This window comes from Gossypium hirsutum, chromosome A12 (assembly GCF_007990345.1).
Source record: "Gossypium hirsutum isolate 1008001.06 chromosome A12, Gossypium_hirsutum_v2.1, whole genome shotgun sequence".
NCBI lineage: Eukaryota > Viridiplantae > Streptophyta > Magnoliopsida > Malvales > Malvaceae > Gossypium > Gossypium hirsutum.
This window is the reverse complement of record NC_053435.1, coordinates 106,372,189-106,390,723: the sequence shown is the minus strand read 5'-3', so window position 1 is coordinate 106,390,723 and position 18,535 is coordinate 106,372,189. Positions and strand designations below refer to the sequence as shown.

The 18,535-nt window shown below is 30.5% G+C and overlaps 2 protein-coding genes across 3 annotated transcripts; one reads left to right on the top strand and one right to left on the bottom strand.

The window, feature by feature from the left end:
* Window positions 1–3,447: 3,447 nt before the first annotated feature.
* LOC107929570 (protein DOWNY MILDEW RESISTANCE 6) lies at window positions 3,448–7,413 on the top strand. Its single transcript, XM_016861037.2, has 4 exons — window positions 3,448–3,845; window positions 3,937–4,184; window positions 6,514–6,838; window positions 6,908–7,413. The coding sequence occupies exons 1-4, from the start codon at window positions 3,648–3,650 to the stop codon at window positions 7,148–7,150; spliced, it is 1,014 nt and encodes a 337-aa protein (XP_016716526.1). The 5' UTR covers window positions 3,448–3,647; the 3' UTR covers window positions 7,151–7,413.
* A 298-nt stretch (window positions 7,414–7,711) lies between these two features.
* Window positions 7,712–9,814, bottom strand: LOC107929569 (caffeic acid 3-O-methyltransferase). 2 transcript variants are annotated; one of them, XM_041083642.1, is made up of 4 exons: window positions 9,283–9,814; window positions 8,471–8,781; window positions 8,321–8,385; window positions 7,712–8,247 (listed from the first exon to the last, which is right to left on the bottom strand). In XM_041083642.1, exons 1-4 carry the CDS (start codon window positions 9,765–9,767, stop codon window positions 7,945–7,947), a joined length of 1,164 nt encoding a protein of 387 aa, XP_040939576.1. In that variant the 5' UTR covers window positions 9,768–9,814; the 3' UTR covers window positions 7,712–7,944. The 2 variants fall into 2 exon arrangements, with proteins under 2 accessions (XP_040939576.1, XP_040939575.1); XM_041083641.1 differs by having other exon boundaries at window positions 8,321–8,388; window positions 9,283–9,805.
* Between the last annotated feature and the right edge of the window lie 8,721 nt (window positions 9,815–18,535).

Genomic DNA, 18,535 nt, shown 5'->3' with positions numbered 1-18,535 from the left:
TTCATGATTTTTCAATCTCTAAAATATCGTCCATATTAATTATCTTTTAAAATACAAATTATTTAACAAAATAAACTAAAGTTCTAATTTTGCTATGTTATGACATCCTTAAAAATATGTTAAAAACAGGCAACTTAGGAACACGATAATATCAGAACTCGTGACAACCTCAATTGCAATTGGAAAAACAACTTACTGCACTAACAATGTACATTCTAAATCTTATAAACATCTAACGATTTAAAAAAATATATTTGCACCAAATCTCCTTCAAACTTTCGCTCAAATTTTATTGTAGATTCCAAATTTTAAAATATTTTAATTAAATACTTAAATCGTCAATATTGTATATCAATCTAGTCTTACTATTATTTAAGTTGTCAACTTGAGCTGCTTAAATCTAATATAGAGCATATTTAAAATATGGGACTCAAATTAAACAAATTTATACTTGTTACATAAACAACTTTATCTAATGTGTCAATAAAAAATAGTGTCATTAACAAAATTCAAATTTTCATTTTTTAGTATGACATATCCAAATTATTTTTACAATAAGTACATGTACTCGGAATTTGATTTACGTACTTTAGATATGCTTAACATGATATTTGAATGCATTAAGCCAACAACTAAACAGAAAAAAGAATCAGATTGATACAATATTGATATTTCAAAAATTCAAATATTTTTTTAAGTTTGAGATCAATTTAAATCAAGGATATAGTTTGTGAACCATCGGTGCTATAAACCTTAAAAAGTTAAAATTTAAATTCATTAATTAATATAATCTCTTTATATATATATATAACTACAGATGTTGTCATCCATGGTATAATCTAAACTTAATCTTGTACTATACGTTTTATATACGAGTAAACTATACTAGTAGTCACTAAATTACTGTTAAGTTTCTTTTTGGTCACCCAACTATAAAATAAAATTATTATCCAACTATTTGATTTTGTATTTTTTTGTTACCAGCTGTTAAATAGCTAAAGGAAATATGATGTGACAAGTTTTAAAATTTATATAATAGCAACTTTAACACTTAAGATTTATATATTGTGTCAATTTTATCTTGATTCTAAAAAAAAATAACATTCAACATTTGCAAATTGTGTAATTTGGTCTTCTTCTTTTTTCCCAGTTTTGCTTTTCATTGTGACCTTTTTACTTAAGAACCTAAAAAAAAATTATCAGCTAAATTTGGTAATTTCTTTTTACTAAAAATGGAAATATTAAAAAAACCCAATATAATAGTTTTAAATGCTGACAAGTTATTTTTCCATTAGTAATTAAATGACTGATGACCGAAAAAGAAAAAAGTCAAATAGTTGGGTGACATTTTATAATTTTTCATAGTTGGGTAATAAAAAAACTTATCAATAATTGAGTGACTACTAGTATAATTTACCCTTTTTATAAAAAAAAGTGGTTTCTTCTTCAAATAATTTGTTAAGTAAACTACACCATTAGTCACTAAACTATGGGTAATCTTCATTTTGGTCACTCAACTAAAAAAAAGTTACAATTCGGTTACTGAAATATTTGAAAGTTTTCATTTTAGTCACTGAACTATTCAAAAGTTTTATTTAAATTATTGAGTTGTTAAGTTTTTCTAAAAAAGTTCTGCCAGCGGGCTTCAAGCGATGATTTTGACGATCGGTACGGTGGATCATTACCCATAACGAATAGAACATACTTTAGACCCCAGTCGATATGACGATCAGTATCGAAGGTCGAAGAAAAAATTTGTTTGAATTTTAGTTCATAGATTTTTGACGTCTAAAGTTGTTTCATTAAAAAAAATTAAACTATAAAAAGATGAGGAAAGAGTTTTTTTATTTATGCAGTGTGAATAGAGAAAATTATATAATATTAATTTTAACAATCTAATGATATTAATAAAAAATTTCAATTAATATAATGACTAAATTATAATTTTTTTTAATTAAGTGATTGAAATAAAAATTTATTCATAATTTAATGAATAAAATAAGAATAGAGGTGAGAGGAAAAAAGCATCTCATAATTTAATCCCCAGTGTACGAAAGTTGATGAAAAGAGAAAAAAGTTGCATAGGGGGGGGGGTGTTAGCCATTTGTGACCTCATATTTATTTTTCCTCCACCCATATAAATGCATCATATTTATATTTTACTCGGTCCATATAATTATGACTTTAAAGAAAAACTAGCACATTTATTAATCATTCTTTGACAAATAAAATACCCAATTTTTATTTATTTGTCGGTCGATAGATTTATTTTAGGTGGTAGCGAGAGAAGTTTATTTTTTAAAGGTTAAAATATGTTACAAGTTCATGTTTTATTTATAGATTTTAGATTTTTATGTTTATAAATTTAATTTTTTTTATTTTTTTATTTTAAATTTCAGATTCTAGTATTATTTTTTGTTAAATTTGTTAGTGTGATAATTTAAAATAAAAGAAATACTCATTTGGTAGTTATGTATTTAACATAATAGTGTTAACAATTGGATAAATAATAAAAATAGTCACTTATGTTATAGAGTGATCACTTTACTGTTAAGCTCCGTTACTTCTCTATGTGGCAGTATAAATAGATTTTAAATGCTATCTTCGATGTCTAGTTGTTGGGATAAAAATAGGTTTTTAATTAAATAAAATTAATTTGGATTGTCACGTAAGATATCTGTTAGGGAGATAACGAAGCTTAACAGTGGAGTGAGCATTTTGTAATAAAATGATAACTTAAGTGACTAAAACGTAACATTTTAAAAATAAATAATTAAAATATAATATGAAATAAATAAAAATGACTATTTTTATAAATTACCCGTTAACAACTTTACCGAATTTGTAGAATTGAAAAAGTAAAACAGATGGGATATTCTGTATTTCCTGACTTATTAAAAATATGCTATCAATAGAGAATCGACAGCAAGCACGAAAGGTTGCTGTTATTTTGGCGTATAAAACGGATGAAATTGAAAAAAACTGACAAATAGATAGAAACAATGGGAAAAAGAAAAAAGCCTTAAAAAATTGGAGTAAAATAATAATAGTTTTAAATTAAATTAAAAGATCAATCAAACAATAAAATTAAGGTTAGAAATTTAAACTCCTAAGGTTTAATTAGCCGTAGCAACCAAAATTCGACAAGTGTTGGGCTGAAACTGGATACTGCTTTATTTTTTTTGGTAATATTAGGACATAAATTTTTATTTTCATTTATGGTACATTCGTGAAGAAAATGTGTTTCACAACGTGTGAACTCTAAATTTGGATGTCGACTTACAAATTTCTTTACCACTAAATTACTGATTCAACCGTTGGCCATATAAATATTTAAAATTTTTATTATTTTTAATATTTAATTGATTACTTTAACCAATATTAATATTATTTAATAAACCCTAAATATTAATGAATAAAATCAGGTATTTCTAAAGATTAGAATAAGAAGGATTTCAATGGAGCCACCTGCACCACGGTCTATAAATAAAAGTGTATTTTGAGCTTGAAAATGGGGTACTCAATTCATTTCAATGAACTTGAATGAAATAAGTAAGTAAATATTGCTCTTTACCTCTCAACACTCCCTCGTCTCCACTGTCGCCCCTCTTCTCTTGTATTTCCTTTTGGGGATTCCGATTTGGGATATGGATACAAAGGTACTTTCCTCTGGAATCCGATATTCTAACTTACCGGAAAGTTACGTCAGACCGGAATCGGAGCGTCCCCGTTTATCCGAAGTCTCCGAATGTGAAGACGTCCCTGTTATCGATTTAGGGTGTGAGGACAGAACCCATATTATTCAACAAATTTGTCGTGCCTGCATGCAGTATGGATTTTTTCAGGTATGAAATTAATTTTCTCAATATCATCGCCTCTGTCTTTTTCCCTTTTTAGTTTTTTTGTAATCATCGATCGTATTATCCATTTTTCCAGGTAATTAATCACGGAGTTTCCAAAGAAACAGTTGAAAAAATGTTGCAAGTGGCACATGATTTCTTTGAGTTGCCATTAGAGGAGAAACTGAAGCTTTACTCCGATGACCCTTCTAAAACAATGAGACTTTCCACTAGTTTTAATGTGAATAAAGAGAAGGTTCATAACTGGAGAGATTATCTAAGATTACACTGCTACCCTCTTCACAAATATGTCCCTGAGTGGCCTTCAAATCCTCCTCCTTTCAAGTAAGTCCGTCATCTTCTTCTTCCTCGCATATACTGGTTTTGCCTCACCCTTTTTCTCTTTGAACAATGGCTATAAAATATTGAAAATCGATGCTCTAATTAGACCCATTTGTCATTTCCATTGTTTCTGTCATGCACGTTCTAATGATATGATTCAACTATAAGTTGAGTATTAAATGCATTATTTATGTTTCTTCAAAGGAGTAACAACCTAACATCATTTAAATAATCTCTTTGACATTATGCATGGAATCACAGTACGAGTCTTTTAATTTTTCTCTTACTTGATTTGAGCACGTGATAAAATAAAACTGATAAGGTATTTTTTTGAATTTTTTAAATTTAAATAAGATCTTCTGAATGTTCTGAAACTTTAGTACCGTATAATTGATTTTATATTCGATTGATCATAACTCATATCAATTTTTTTTCCTTTGTCCCTACAAAATATCTCAAGATATTTTCTTGGTAGATTTTAGTACTTTTTAAGGTGACCTTAAAGGTGGAATTTTAGTGTTCTTCCTTTTGCTAATTAACCAAGTCATAAAGCATACTACATATCAAAGGAAAAGTCAAGTCCCCTCTCTTGAATTTTCCCCCTATTGGTCCCCTTCTTGTAATCTATACATGGTGTGCACTTGGCCATGTGGTCACGTGGTTTTCCTAGGAGTTTGTAGGTGGTGGTGTATTGTGGCCACTGCAATAAACATTACATAAACATGATGATCTAAGGGTTGTTTTAGATTGGCCTCCCATGGATGGATGAGTTTTGGTATGTATTTGTTGCTTATTCCATCACCAATAAAGCAACAATTACACAAAGTCAAAACTTATTAACGCTAATTAAGCTAAAAAGAAAGTTGCGTTTCTATTGGTTGGTAAAGGTGACGAAATGAAGAAAGATTCAAATCCCTCCCTGAAATAAAAAGGAAAAAAGAAAAAAAATGTACTTTTATTATGAGAAAAGTAACTGGGAATATTCCGATTTTGGATTCAAATTGTATGAACAAAATAATATTTATTTAGTTAGATATCAAAAGTTTTCGTATTCGGAAAAGGTTAAATAAGGTGCCTCTTCAGAAATTGGAAGAGTTAGAGCACGCGTAATTCACGTTTGTTGATATAAAGACTTAAAAACTACGGATGAAAGATGTCAGATTTTCAGATTTGGTTGCATGGAGTTTCAGGCTGTTGTCCGGAGAACAACCAAAATACCTGTCGGAAAATCACAGTAAAATCAGTTTACCAGTAGATCTTCAGGTTTTTTTTATTATAAAAACTCAATTATGGTATTATTTTTAAGAATAATATCATGACTGAGATAATAACAGGAATAGGTGGAAATATTAACTGAAAAGATTAATTTGTGTTTTGAGTATGAGGGGAAAAATACGAACTCTTAATATAGAGGTATTAATGGTAATTCTACCTTAATTGATCACGTATCTATACTTTTGGTCCAAAAGCAAATGTTATTTTCAGATTCATGACAAAATATTATAAAAATATCTTCTTCCATAGGGGAACACATAAACGTAATAAAGAGAAAAAGTTGTTCTTTTGATAGTGAAAAATAACAAATTTAGCCTTAAAAGAGTGTACAACTCGAGCTGGATGTTGATGCCGGAATTTATGATTACCTTAAGCCAAAATCGAATGAACACCGAGTATTATCGATCTCATCGTATAATTGGGTGGAGAGTGGGCCAATTGCCTTATCTGGTTAGATCTATCAGCTCAGACAGTGATTCAACCAGGTCTTTCTTAACCCTTCACTGTCAAGCTCCATTAGCGGAACAATAAACGGTCTACGGTGACGATGGCAACAAAACCTGAGAATAGAACCATGAAACTAAGTGTGGAGACCGAGTCGGTGTGGCTTATGATAAGAAGATTTTTAATTAGTGGTAACACTCGGCGGTGATAATGGTGATGTTGATGATGAAGTTGACATTTGACAATTGCCTTTGTGGGGGTGAATAAAAGTCCTAATGAACTTTTTTTTTATATACTCCATGCAGTGCATCTTTTTTTTATTCGAATCCAACTTTTCAGACTGCCATCATCCAAACGTATATTTGGTATCATCATCTTTTTTTCTGCATCTGCATATTTCTTTTTCCCTTCTTTTATTGTTGTTATACATCGTTTTCGAAGGGGCCTTTTTATGGTGTTTTTATTATTGGTTAAACACTTCCCCAATCAGATCGCTTTTATCTGCCCACTTGATCTCTTTTCTGTTTTTGAATTTTCTTCATGTGTTTCCAATGGACCCTATTTTGTTCTGAAATTAATATCAAAATGGGCTTTTTCCTGTTGAATTTTCTAGGAATATTGTAAGTAATTACTGTGTAGAAGTTCGAGAACTTGGGTATAGATTACAAGAATTAATATCTGAGAGCTTGGGCTTGGAAAAAGACTACATTAAGAATGTTCTTGGTGAGCAAGGCCAGCATATGGCTGTCAACTATTACCCGCCATGTCCCGAACCAGAGCTGACTTATGGATTGCCTGGACATACAGACCCCAATGCTCTTACAATTTTGCTTCAGGACTTACAAGTTGCGGGACTCCAAGTACTCAAACACGGCAAATGGCTCGCCGTTAATCCTCAACCGGATGCTTTTGTTATTAACATCGGTGATCAATTACAGGTAAACATAATATACCACTTTCAAAGGTAGCTAAGTATGATCAAGTGTGACATGTATGAATGGTTGCAGGCGTTGAGTAATGGGAGGTACAAGAGCGTGTGGCATCGAGCGGTCGTGAATGCCAATAAGGAAAGGATGTCAGTTGCTTCTTTCCTCTGCCCATTTGACCGTGCCTTGATCAGCCCCGCAAAGCCTCTCACTGAGGACGGATGTGGAGCTGTATACAGGGATTTTACTTATGCAGAGTACTACAGTAAGTTTTGGAGCAGGAACTTGGACCAAGAACATTGTTTGGAACTTTTCAAAAATTAATATCGGCTTTCGTCCCCGCCTGCTTCGGATGCTTGACTTCTATTGTTTCCACAGACTTGTCAGTTTTACCTGAATGCATGTATATTACTGCAGAATCACTAGACGGCCCCTATTATTATTATTGTTGTTATTATTATTATTCATTGCAGTACGCCATTTTTAATGCAGCATATTGCTGTATTGCTGGCCATCATTGCAGCCATTTTAGCAAGCCTACTCTGTAACTTATGATCTATATGTAGCATGGGATTGTTTTGTACTGATATTGCACTTATCTTTATTATTGTCTTCAAGCATACAGCACAACATTATCTGTAATAAAATGATTTTATGCAGATGATTTATATTATCTTTCATGAAAAAGGTTCTTGCTGTTCCTGAAACGTTCCAGATAATTCGAGCTGAGCCAGCTATCTATAGCTTTTCTGCCTACAGGCAACATTTGCCACTGCAAAGCGAACTGGATGCTGGATTCACGAAGTTATATACTGATTTAGCTGTCAGGATTTGACAATGATTTCCCGAGTTTTGCAGAAAGAAAACGGCAGCAAAGAAAAGGGGTATTTAAACAATCATCTTCTCCATGAATCATTCTCAAAGTAGAGGCTTCATGCCTTTTTAACTTTGTTTAATAGTTACAGTAAGGTAGTGGATATAATATGGTATTTCTTCTACGTAAAAACCATGAAATTTCATTCTTTATTGTTTTCTGTCAGACAAAAAGTATGTAATTCCAGAAAATCCACCTTTGAGACAACAATCACCAAGCTTCAGAATCCAAAAGCATGTAAGATTCAAACACTTTTGAGAAACTCCATGATGTTGGTGCCAAAAGCGGAACATGTAATTTGGAAGCCTTGAAATCCCGCACCCTTTGCGAGTGCCTCGAATTCCTTTGCGGTCCTCTCTTTCCCACCAGGGTTGTGAGCCAACATAATGCAATCAATATGGACAACCAACTTCGTGGCAAGGCTAGGGTCGGGGTAATCAGGAAGAATGCATTCGGCAACAATCACTTTCCCGTTGTCTGGCAAAGCTTCATAGCAGTTCTTCAAAAACTTGGCGCAGTGTTCGTCGCTCCAATCATGACATATCCACTGTATAAGCACATACATGTCAAGAACATAACATAATGCGGTAGGTAAAGCTTAGTGGGGGCACTGAGCATACCTTCATGAAAATGGCATCTCCTTTTGGTACACTTACAAACATGTCTCCACCAACATGCTCCACACCTACTGCCAATCCCATTGCAAAAACATGATAAACAGGAACAATGCAATATTGCCTACAATTTGTGAAGAATGGATAATTGCATACCAGGACAGCTAGGAGCATCCTCAATGACATGAGGCAAATCAAAGTTAATGCCTTTTATGGTGGGGTACTTAGAGACGATCATGCTAAGCGTGGCACCGGTACCACCGCCAACATCGACCAATGTTTTTAGCCCTTGGAAACCATCATATGTATCGAGAATCTTCTTCATGGTGATGGTAGAGTGATCAGACATTCCCCTGTTGAAAACCTTGTTGAATCTAGGATCAGTGCCATGGTACTCAAATGCAGTCATACCATAGGCCTTGTTGAATGGAATTCCACCATCCAGCACAGCATCTTTCAAGTAGTACCTGGAAACAGTCCAACATGAAGGTTCAATTATTACCTCCCCTGAAAATTGTGAAACAGAGAATCGGATCCCCTGAATATTATCCAGCACTGCATCTTTTGTATGTTGAATACATATTATAAAAATTAAAGTTTGACATAGCTGATCAAGATAACGACAAAAAATAAATAAATAAACGCAATCATTCTACTTTTCCCATATGGAGGTTGAACCAACCCACTTATCCAATAACATGATTGAAATATATATTCTCTCCTATTTATTAACAATGCCTTGGTTTTCAATTTCTAGATTTAAATCTAAACAAACGTTGGGAGTTGGCTAAAATAGCTGTTAAGGCTGACATTTCAAGCAAGCAGAGCATATTCATATTTGAACACTATGTAAAAACTACATGTAGTCATGAATGATTGTTGTTGTTATCAATTCATCAAAAACAAACTCATAGATAAATGAAAAGATGAACCAGTTAAGCTTAAAGTTTTGAAGAATTGAGGCATACCAGCTCTCCATAAGGACCTTGTCTTGATTCATGAGACTAAGGGCGGAAAGAGTGACACCATCTTCGTTCTTGGTCAAGAATTTGCAGACAGGGCCAAGGCCATAGAGTCTTTCCACTTTGCCACCAGGGAAGGTACGCAAGGAGCAAGTGAGGACGTTGTAGCTAGCCAGGAGACGCAAGATACGGTCCAGCATGACGGGTGCATCAGGGTTGGTGGTGGGGAGCTTGGAAGCCACTTCTTTTGGGGACAAGAAAGCACCTGGACCAGCTTTAGCCATGATCTCGAGCAAGTCAAGTTCAATGGCTGATTTGAGGACCATGGGGAGGACTGATGCACTGGCAAGTTGCATAGCGAATAAGTTGGCTTCATCATCTGAGACTTGGGTGGGTGTCATTTGAGTTTCACCGATTGAACCCATTGTAATATCTGGTGTGATGAAACTCCAAAAAGAAGAGATTGCAGAGAATAAAGAAGATATGGGCATGGCTGATAACACAAAAGTGTTGTTATATATAATGTTTCGGTTCAACAGCTTTGGTTATGGAACCCAATGTCCTCTCTACACATACAAAACATTGACCCCACTTACCTACCTCTCTCTTTCACCATTTTTTCTCCATTTTAAAGATTACTTACTCCTGTTTATAGTAATTTATACGGGCCCCTTCCCCCCCCCCCTCTCTTTTTTTATGGCAGTTCATATGTTTTCGTTTTCAAATTAATGCAGTTTTTAAATTGAGATTTTCTGTTTTGAGATTAATCTTTACTATTAAATTTGTTTAATAATTTAATGTGATTTATTTTAATCAAAATTTTAGTAAATTTATTTTTCATTTGATTATATGTATGATAAGATTGTCAAAAGTATCGAAAATGGTAAAACTATTATGGAGGTCTTTGTACGAAGAATTAGATTATATTTTGTCTCCCTTTATTCAAAAAATAGATAAATTATTTCTTGTACATTAGATCAAAAAGTAAATTAGATAAAAATTTCATTCATCTGTACGGTTAAAAACTGACGTGGTTGACGAAATAACTAGACAGTAACACGTGATGTGTCACGTTTACATCATGATGTATAATGACCAATTTTTAATAATAAAAACAGATAGAATTTTTAACGGAAGAACCAATTTGCTCTTTGATATAACGTATAATAATTAATTTACCTATTTTTTAGTAAAAGAACCAAAATATAATTCGACTCTTAATATAGGGACTTCTATAATATTTTTACCAATGGAACACATTCTCCTTGAGCAAAAGGGTGAAAGCATTTGCAAAGTAAGATTTTATATAATTAAAGTTAACCTTTATTCTTTAAAAAGTGACATAAAAGTTTATTATTATTATTATTATTATTATTATCAATTTAATTTCTAACAAAATATTTTATTTGTATAATCATAAAAAAAACTTTTAAAATATTGACATTTTTTAAACAATAAATATTAAGTTTATTGAAATCTGACCTTATGTAATATTTTTAATAATAAAAAAATTTAAATAATTTATTTAATAGTAGAAGGTATATAAATTGGTTTAAAACAAAGTGACCCATAAACTATATGGCCTGCAAAGGGATGAAGTGAGATTAGTGTTAGTTTAGTTAATTAATTAAGTTAAACTATTGTTTGATGCCAAGTTGCTGTCCAAACTTGTAAAATAAGAAAGATTAGAAAGCAACAAAAAGAAATGAAATTGTAATATTTAAATTAATGTTTTACTTATATGCTGAGACAACCTTCAAATTAAAGCCCTAAGTTTTTCAATGAATGCTGCCCCGCTTTAGGTTTTTTTGGTGCAATTTTATATTACGTAACGATTACGTCTTTGTGTTTTTTCATAAATTTAAGATTTTAGTCCTATTTTTCAAATTTTTAAATTCAAGTTTATCTATTAAAATTGTTAAATTTGTTGGTGTGATATTTTTAAATAAAAAAATACTCATTTGATAGTAATGTAGTTTAAAAAATGACATTATAATGAACTTAAATTTAACAAAATAATTTTAATCTATTTTAAATTCTGAAAATTAAAAAAATTAACTTCTAATTATAAAAGCATAATTATTAAATTTTAAATTTATAAAGAATACATAAACTTATATCATATTTTAACCAATTTATAAACACTTTATATCTACTTTTTATTGTCGTGGTAGGAATTTTGTTCAGTGTGACATGAGAACTTGGACTAATATACTAACTTTATATATGAATTTAAAATATCTAAATAAAAATGGATTAATTAGAAAATAGTAAATTCGAACATTATAATTAACAAGGACTTACATGTTAAAAATTCAAATCACTATACAATTATAAAAATTCACATAATTTAAGTTGGTATAATCAAAAAAAAAAAAATAAACTCAAACTTGAAATTATTTAAATAGTAAAAAAACAAATTCAAATAATACAAAAAGAATATACATTTTTATTACGCAATTGTCAACGTAGAGATTAGAATAGAAGATTGTGAGTTAATTCATAGAGGGATTAGCATTGCCATCTCACCCACGTTATTAAGAAAAAACAAAAGGTAAAAGGACATAACATCTCACCTAACTATTGTTACATGAATAATAGTTGCAATCGATGACCAGAAGAAATTCAAACCAACATGATCTGACCTCTTTTAATGTAAATTTTACGATTTAAAAGAATATTAATACTTTCGAAATTTATATTTACTTCTTGAAAATAAAAGATTTCTTATTGTTATGGTGATTCCACCATTTTGTGTTGGTTTATTGTCAACATCTCAATTAAAATATCAACGTGACTCCATGTCTTATATAAATTTATGGACAAAAAATATATCACCATATATATGCTACAACTACACGTAGCCGAATTGTTTTGGTCAACACGCTATCGTCCTCACCAAACTCTCCCACCAACTCTACTACCTTCCAAGGGGTGAAAGGAGATGCGAAACAAAATGTAAGTTCACATTTAGGGGTCTTTACTTTAAGAAATGGAAGATTATTTTTAACAATAGATTTTCCAGATTACTTTATTTGATTTATTCGGTTAAAATATAAATTTTTTAGTATTTGCTTGATAAAAAGTGTTCCTTCAATAATTTTGTCATAATTGTGTTATTTTAGGGGATATTTTAATCTTTTTGAGATAAATTTATTTTCTCAATATGATTTTATTTTATTTTCTTATAATCATTATATTTTTACTTATAAAAAGTCAAATATTATAAAATAATAATCAAGACATTTATCATAAAAACAAGCAATTCGTGGTCAATTTACTTTTCATCTATCATGTAATGTCAATAAGAAAATATCATTTACCCATTAGTTTGACTTAAATGATGTTATATTGTAAAAGTCATATACTCAACACATCAACTTTTTTTTAAAATAAAAAAATATATATAATGCAATTTTAACAAAAAATATTTATGGACTAATGAGGCATCTTTTTGATACTTTTAATGTTTAATTAGATGAATGATATTTCATTAATTTTAAAAGTAAATACAAATAATGTTATTATTAATGACTACATTATTCTAATATTCACAATGTATATCAAATTGGCCTTGTAAACTGGATGAGAACGTGACACCAAATGCTAAAGTTGCATTCATTTATACTAAAATTCCTATCAGACTTGTATCTGAAAATCATAGATTTAAAATATGCATATATATTTAAAAATAATATATAATAAATAATTAAATGTACCAATTTAGAATTAATTAATTATAATAATACATAAAATATGTATGATATTAAATTAAAACATTAGATTAAATTATGGGTAAAGTGACATTTAAACACAAATATATCAGAAAAATAGTACTAAATGCACTACAAGTATTTGTCCTGATTTTGTTGTCAATTGTGAGTTAGTATCGAGTTGACTTGGTGATACCAAGTCAAGTAACAATATTATTAATATATATATATACACACACAACTAGTAGAGATAGCAAATTGTGTATATTAAAAAAAGTACAAAAAATTTCAAAATAAAATTTTGCTTGAGTAGTAAATTTAAGGTTTTATTAACTTAATTGATGTGGGTTTTATTAATAGTATAGATATAGGTACAATTGATACGGTAATAAAGTGCATATAATAAAAAGTGAAATGTATAAAAATATCAAAATAAAATTTTACTTGAGTGATAAATTAAATGTTTTATTAATGCAGTCAATTTGAGTTAAAATTCATCACATATTTTTATTAATTTTTTAAATAAAAAGATTAAATTACCCTCGACTATGATTTTACGCATTAAATATTATATTTTTAATTGTTGTAATTAGTAAAATTTATTATTTGAATTATTGAATATAATTAAAATATTAAGGCTTTTCAATTCAAATATTATAATAGAGAAATTTCAAATCATAATTAAAACATTTTAAACATATTTAACCTATAATATAGTTTTACCTTATGTAATTAATATAAAGTAACATTATTCAAAACAATAGCTGATTAACATAATTAAATCTAATATATTAATTAAGTGATAATTAAGATGATTAGAATTATATTCAAGTAATAACTATATTTTACACAAATAAAATTAGCACAATTTTTATTTACATAAAAAAATTAACTAATAATTGTAATTTATATTATAATTATCACAACTTGTTTTCTTATATTATATGTTTAACGTTCTATTTAAATAATAACTCTATTTTAAAATTAGCACAACATTCTAATTTTTAATTAATAATTTTAAATTAAATTATACTATTTTTAAACGCGTAATAGTGATCACAACTTTTATTAAATTATAATTATTTTTAAATGTATAATTATCATAAATTTTAAAATATTTTATTTTAAAATGGGGATTTAGTGGTATGACTCGAGCTTTTATATATTATAGATAGATGATATAATTTATATGTCTGACATCAAACCTAAACTGAGAAAACCATTCTGCCCCTCTTAGAAGTTGAAGATGAGGAACTATTTTCTGTTTAAATTTGAGCATTTGAGGAAATGAAGACATATCCATTTCTACCAGAATGTAGTATCCTGTAAGATGAAATTTGAATTTTGCAATACCTTTTTTTGGCTGCAAGAATTTCTTTAAATGTGAAGTGGTGATGAATTTCTGCTTTTGAAAATCTTCCACTTTTATATCCACAGAGTTGTTTCTTGCCATTTCTTTTTTCAAGCAAAATTGCTCTACAGTATTTGTCACTGGCATCTATTTGCAAGATTCTTTCTCCATCTGAAGGGATTTGTAGTGGAGGCAAATTCTGAGTTATTTCTTTCAATTTTTGAAGAGCTTTTGTTTGAGAGGAAGACCATTGTGGATGTTCCTTTTTGAGCATCTTTTTCAGGGGGTTAATATACTTAGAAACTTTAGGAATCTAAGATAATTAACAATCCCAAGAAATTGCTGAACTTGTTTGAGAGACAAGGTTTTTGATGGAAATTTGAGGAGCTCTTGGGCAATGTGTGGACCTGGGGAATATCTTCCTTCTTTGATGTCCATTTTTAGAAACTGGATTTCTGATTTGTTTGTTTGCATTTTCCTTTCTGACAACATTATCCCAAATTTGAAAATAAGAGATTTGAAGTCTTCAAGGAGTTGTGCATGAGAATCTTCATATTTGCTGTAGAGCAGGATATCATCAATGTAGACTAAAGCATTTTCCTTCAAAGGATGAAAAATATTTATCATTGCTTTCTGAAACAATGAAGGAGCAGTTTTTAATCCAAATGGCATGACTTTCCACTGAAAATGTTTATTAGGAATACAAAAGCCTGTTTTTGATCTGTCATCAAGATGAATTCCTAGTTGCCAAAATCCTGCCTTGAGATCAAATTTGGAGAAGACCCTTGCTTTGGACAAACTTGAGAAGAGTAAGTCTCTGTTTGGAAGAGGAAACTTGTCATCTTGGAGGAAATAATTAAGGGGTTGGTAGTTAATTACCAATCTTAATTTTCCTCTGGCTTGTTCAGATCTTTTGTTCACATAAAAAGTTTCACATGCCCATTGGGAGTTCGAGGGTTCAATCAGATCTTGTTGTTGTAGTTCTTTGCATTCTTGTTCTGCTAGCAGCAGATGATCTGGATTTATTCCCTGATGGCTGGCCTTTGTTAGGTTAATGTCTTCATTTTTCTTGAAAGGAAGATTAATGAAGAAGTTTGGGTTTTTCCACAAAGGATTTGGGCATTTATTCAAGAATTCAGAATGAGATTCTGTACATGATTGGGTTTTTAATTCCTAAACAATATGAAGGATTTTTTCAGATTGGATTGCAAAAAGTTTTGGTATTTTGACAAAGGGTTGGAAAAGATTTTTGAATCTTACTCCTGCAGGGAGTATTCTGAGATGTTGAGCTTTCTTGTAGAGGTCAAAACCTACTACAATGTCTTTTCCAGGAAGTTTTGATCCCAATACTGTAGTTTTAACACAACAACCTGGGAAAAACTGAATAGTAATAGGCTTACTAATTAGGTGAGTAGCAAAAGGATGATCAGCAGCTAAATTAAAGTACCTTATATGAGGCTTTCACCATTCTGAGGGTAGAACATCTGGGTTCATGATGGTTTCTGCTGCACCAGTGTCTATAAAGGCAATTATAGTAATGGGTTTACTATTGTAACACCCCCTACCCGTATTCCGAGCATAGAATAGGGTACGAGGCATTACCGAACTTAATATGATCAATCATGTAAAAATCAGCCATAAAATTTCTTCTAAATTAAAAACTTTCATACATATGTTTAACGTCCCTTATATGGGCCTATGAGGCCCAAAACATACATTCAGGGTGGTTCGGGACCAAACCGTAAACATATAAACTTTTGCAACACTTAAAAAATTTTCACACTTTGGAGAGTCACACGCCCGTGTTTTCAACCCGTGTAACTCTCTGTTTATAACTTCATCACCCTTGTTAGTCGTACACTTCATATAAATAACAGGAAACGTGTATGGGCTCATTTCTCATTAAATTTCTCAGATATATACACAATTTCACGTTATGTAACCATACAACATATATCAGCCATATCTCTGTAATCTAAATATATTTTTATAACAACTTATCTTGATTTTATACTGTTTCAAATAACCAAAGTATTTGAAATATCATCTTTATGCAAATAGTACACATGAGGTATATAATTCCATAATTATGAATAAACACATTTACCATACATTTTCCATATTCATATACCAATGTCTCATGTCTCCATATATCAATAACCGTCATTTTCATGAATTCCGAGTTCAATTTCATAATTATTTGTCTCGTGTTCAATTTATTACATGTCGAAACTTTATTCATTAATACGTTTGAATTATCAATACATATGATAGTACATTCAAGATGAACAATTATATAATCACAAATGAATTCATTTATCAACCAAGTTCTATACTCATATCTTATCAACTCGTACTTCCTGTATCACATAATTCCATGTAACACTTACCAAACTTTGTCAAATTAGTGAACGTCTTACGGAATTGAGTACTTCGTTTACTCGATGTCATAGTTCAACTATGGTCTTACACATCTTCATATATAGATGTCATAGCCCAGCTATGGTCTTACACGTAATCACATATCACATATCGATGCCATAGCCGAGCTATGGTCTTACACGAATCACATATCTCACTGATGCCATATCCCAGATATGGTCTCATATAGTAGCATATATCACACCGATGTCATATCCCAGATATGGTCTTATACGAAAATCACTTGTCACTTGTAGCCGAAGCTACCACTATCCACTGATCAAGTAGCCGGAGCTACCATTTTTCACTGATCAGGTAGTCGGAGCTACCATTTTTCACTGATCAGGTAGCAGAAGCTATCACTTTTCACTGATTAGGTAACCGAAGCTACCACTTTTCACTTGTCATTTGTCCTTGATCAGATAAGTGTAGCCGAAGCTATTACGTATCGCTTTCACTTATCCTTGATCAGATAAGTGTAGCCGAAGCTATCACTTATCACTTGTTGCCATGGTCCAACCATGGTCTTTTCCTTCAATTCATCTTGTCACTGAACTGAAATGCTCAATTTGATCATTTATTCAATTTTCGTGCTTTTACATTATTCACGATTTTATCATCAATACATATGAAATAACACATCATGAAATTCATAAAATTAACAAATAATCACTAAAATTTAGCCATATAAACTCACAAGTACAAATTTTGTATTATAACGATAATCATAATTTCATAATAAATATTCCACATAAAACATTATATCATTTCTAATCCAACACTTACCGATTATAATCGGGCATGTGTTTAATTTATACACGAGTCATTCATATATTTTTCCTCCTCCTCCTCTCCATCCACATCCTTGGTATAAATAACACACTTGTAAGTAACCTTATCCATAATTTTCACTAATTACTTATGTGAATATTCAGACTATCCACCCGTGTCATAGTCACTAAATTATTTATATCTGGAGCTACGGAACTCAAAATTAAGATCCGCAAATTTTCCCTAAAACTAGACTCACATATCTTCTTACCATAAAAATTTCATGATTTTTGGTCAGGCCAATTAATACAGTTTATTCATTAAAGTCTCCAATGTTCTGCTGTCTGACAGTTTCGACCCTTCTTCACTAAAAATTAATTATCTCCTCATACAGGATTCAAATGATGTTCCCGTTTGTTTCTCTTGAAAATAGACTCATTCAGGATTCTAAAAATATAAATTTAAGCCCATAATTAGTTTTATACAATTTTTTATGATTTTAAAAATTCAGAATAGGAGAACCCAAAATCATTCTGACCTTGTCTCACAAAATTTATCATATCTCATGATTTACAATTCCATTGCTTACATCATTTCTTCTATAAGAAACTAGACTCAATAAGATTTAATTTCATATTTTATTCATCCTCTAATTCCATTTCTATAATTTTTGGTGATTTTTCAAAGTTAGACTACTGCTGCTATCCAAAACAGTTTTAGTGCAAAATGTTAATTTCCATTTTGCCCCAAATTTCACAATTCATACAATTCAGTCCTTGCTCAATTAACCCCTCAATTAAGATAATTTTTTCAATTAATACTTTTCCTAGACATAATAAGTTATTTCATAACTATTGAAATTCAGAATTTCTACATAAAACTTTAACTTCAAACTCTTATACAATTAGGTCCCAAACATTCACTTTCTATTCAATTCTTTCAATAAAATCAGCATATAAACAATTTAAAACTCTAATTTCATGCCAAATCATCATATAATTCC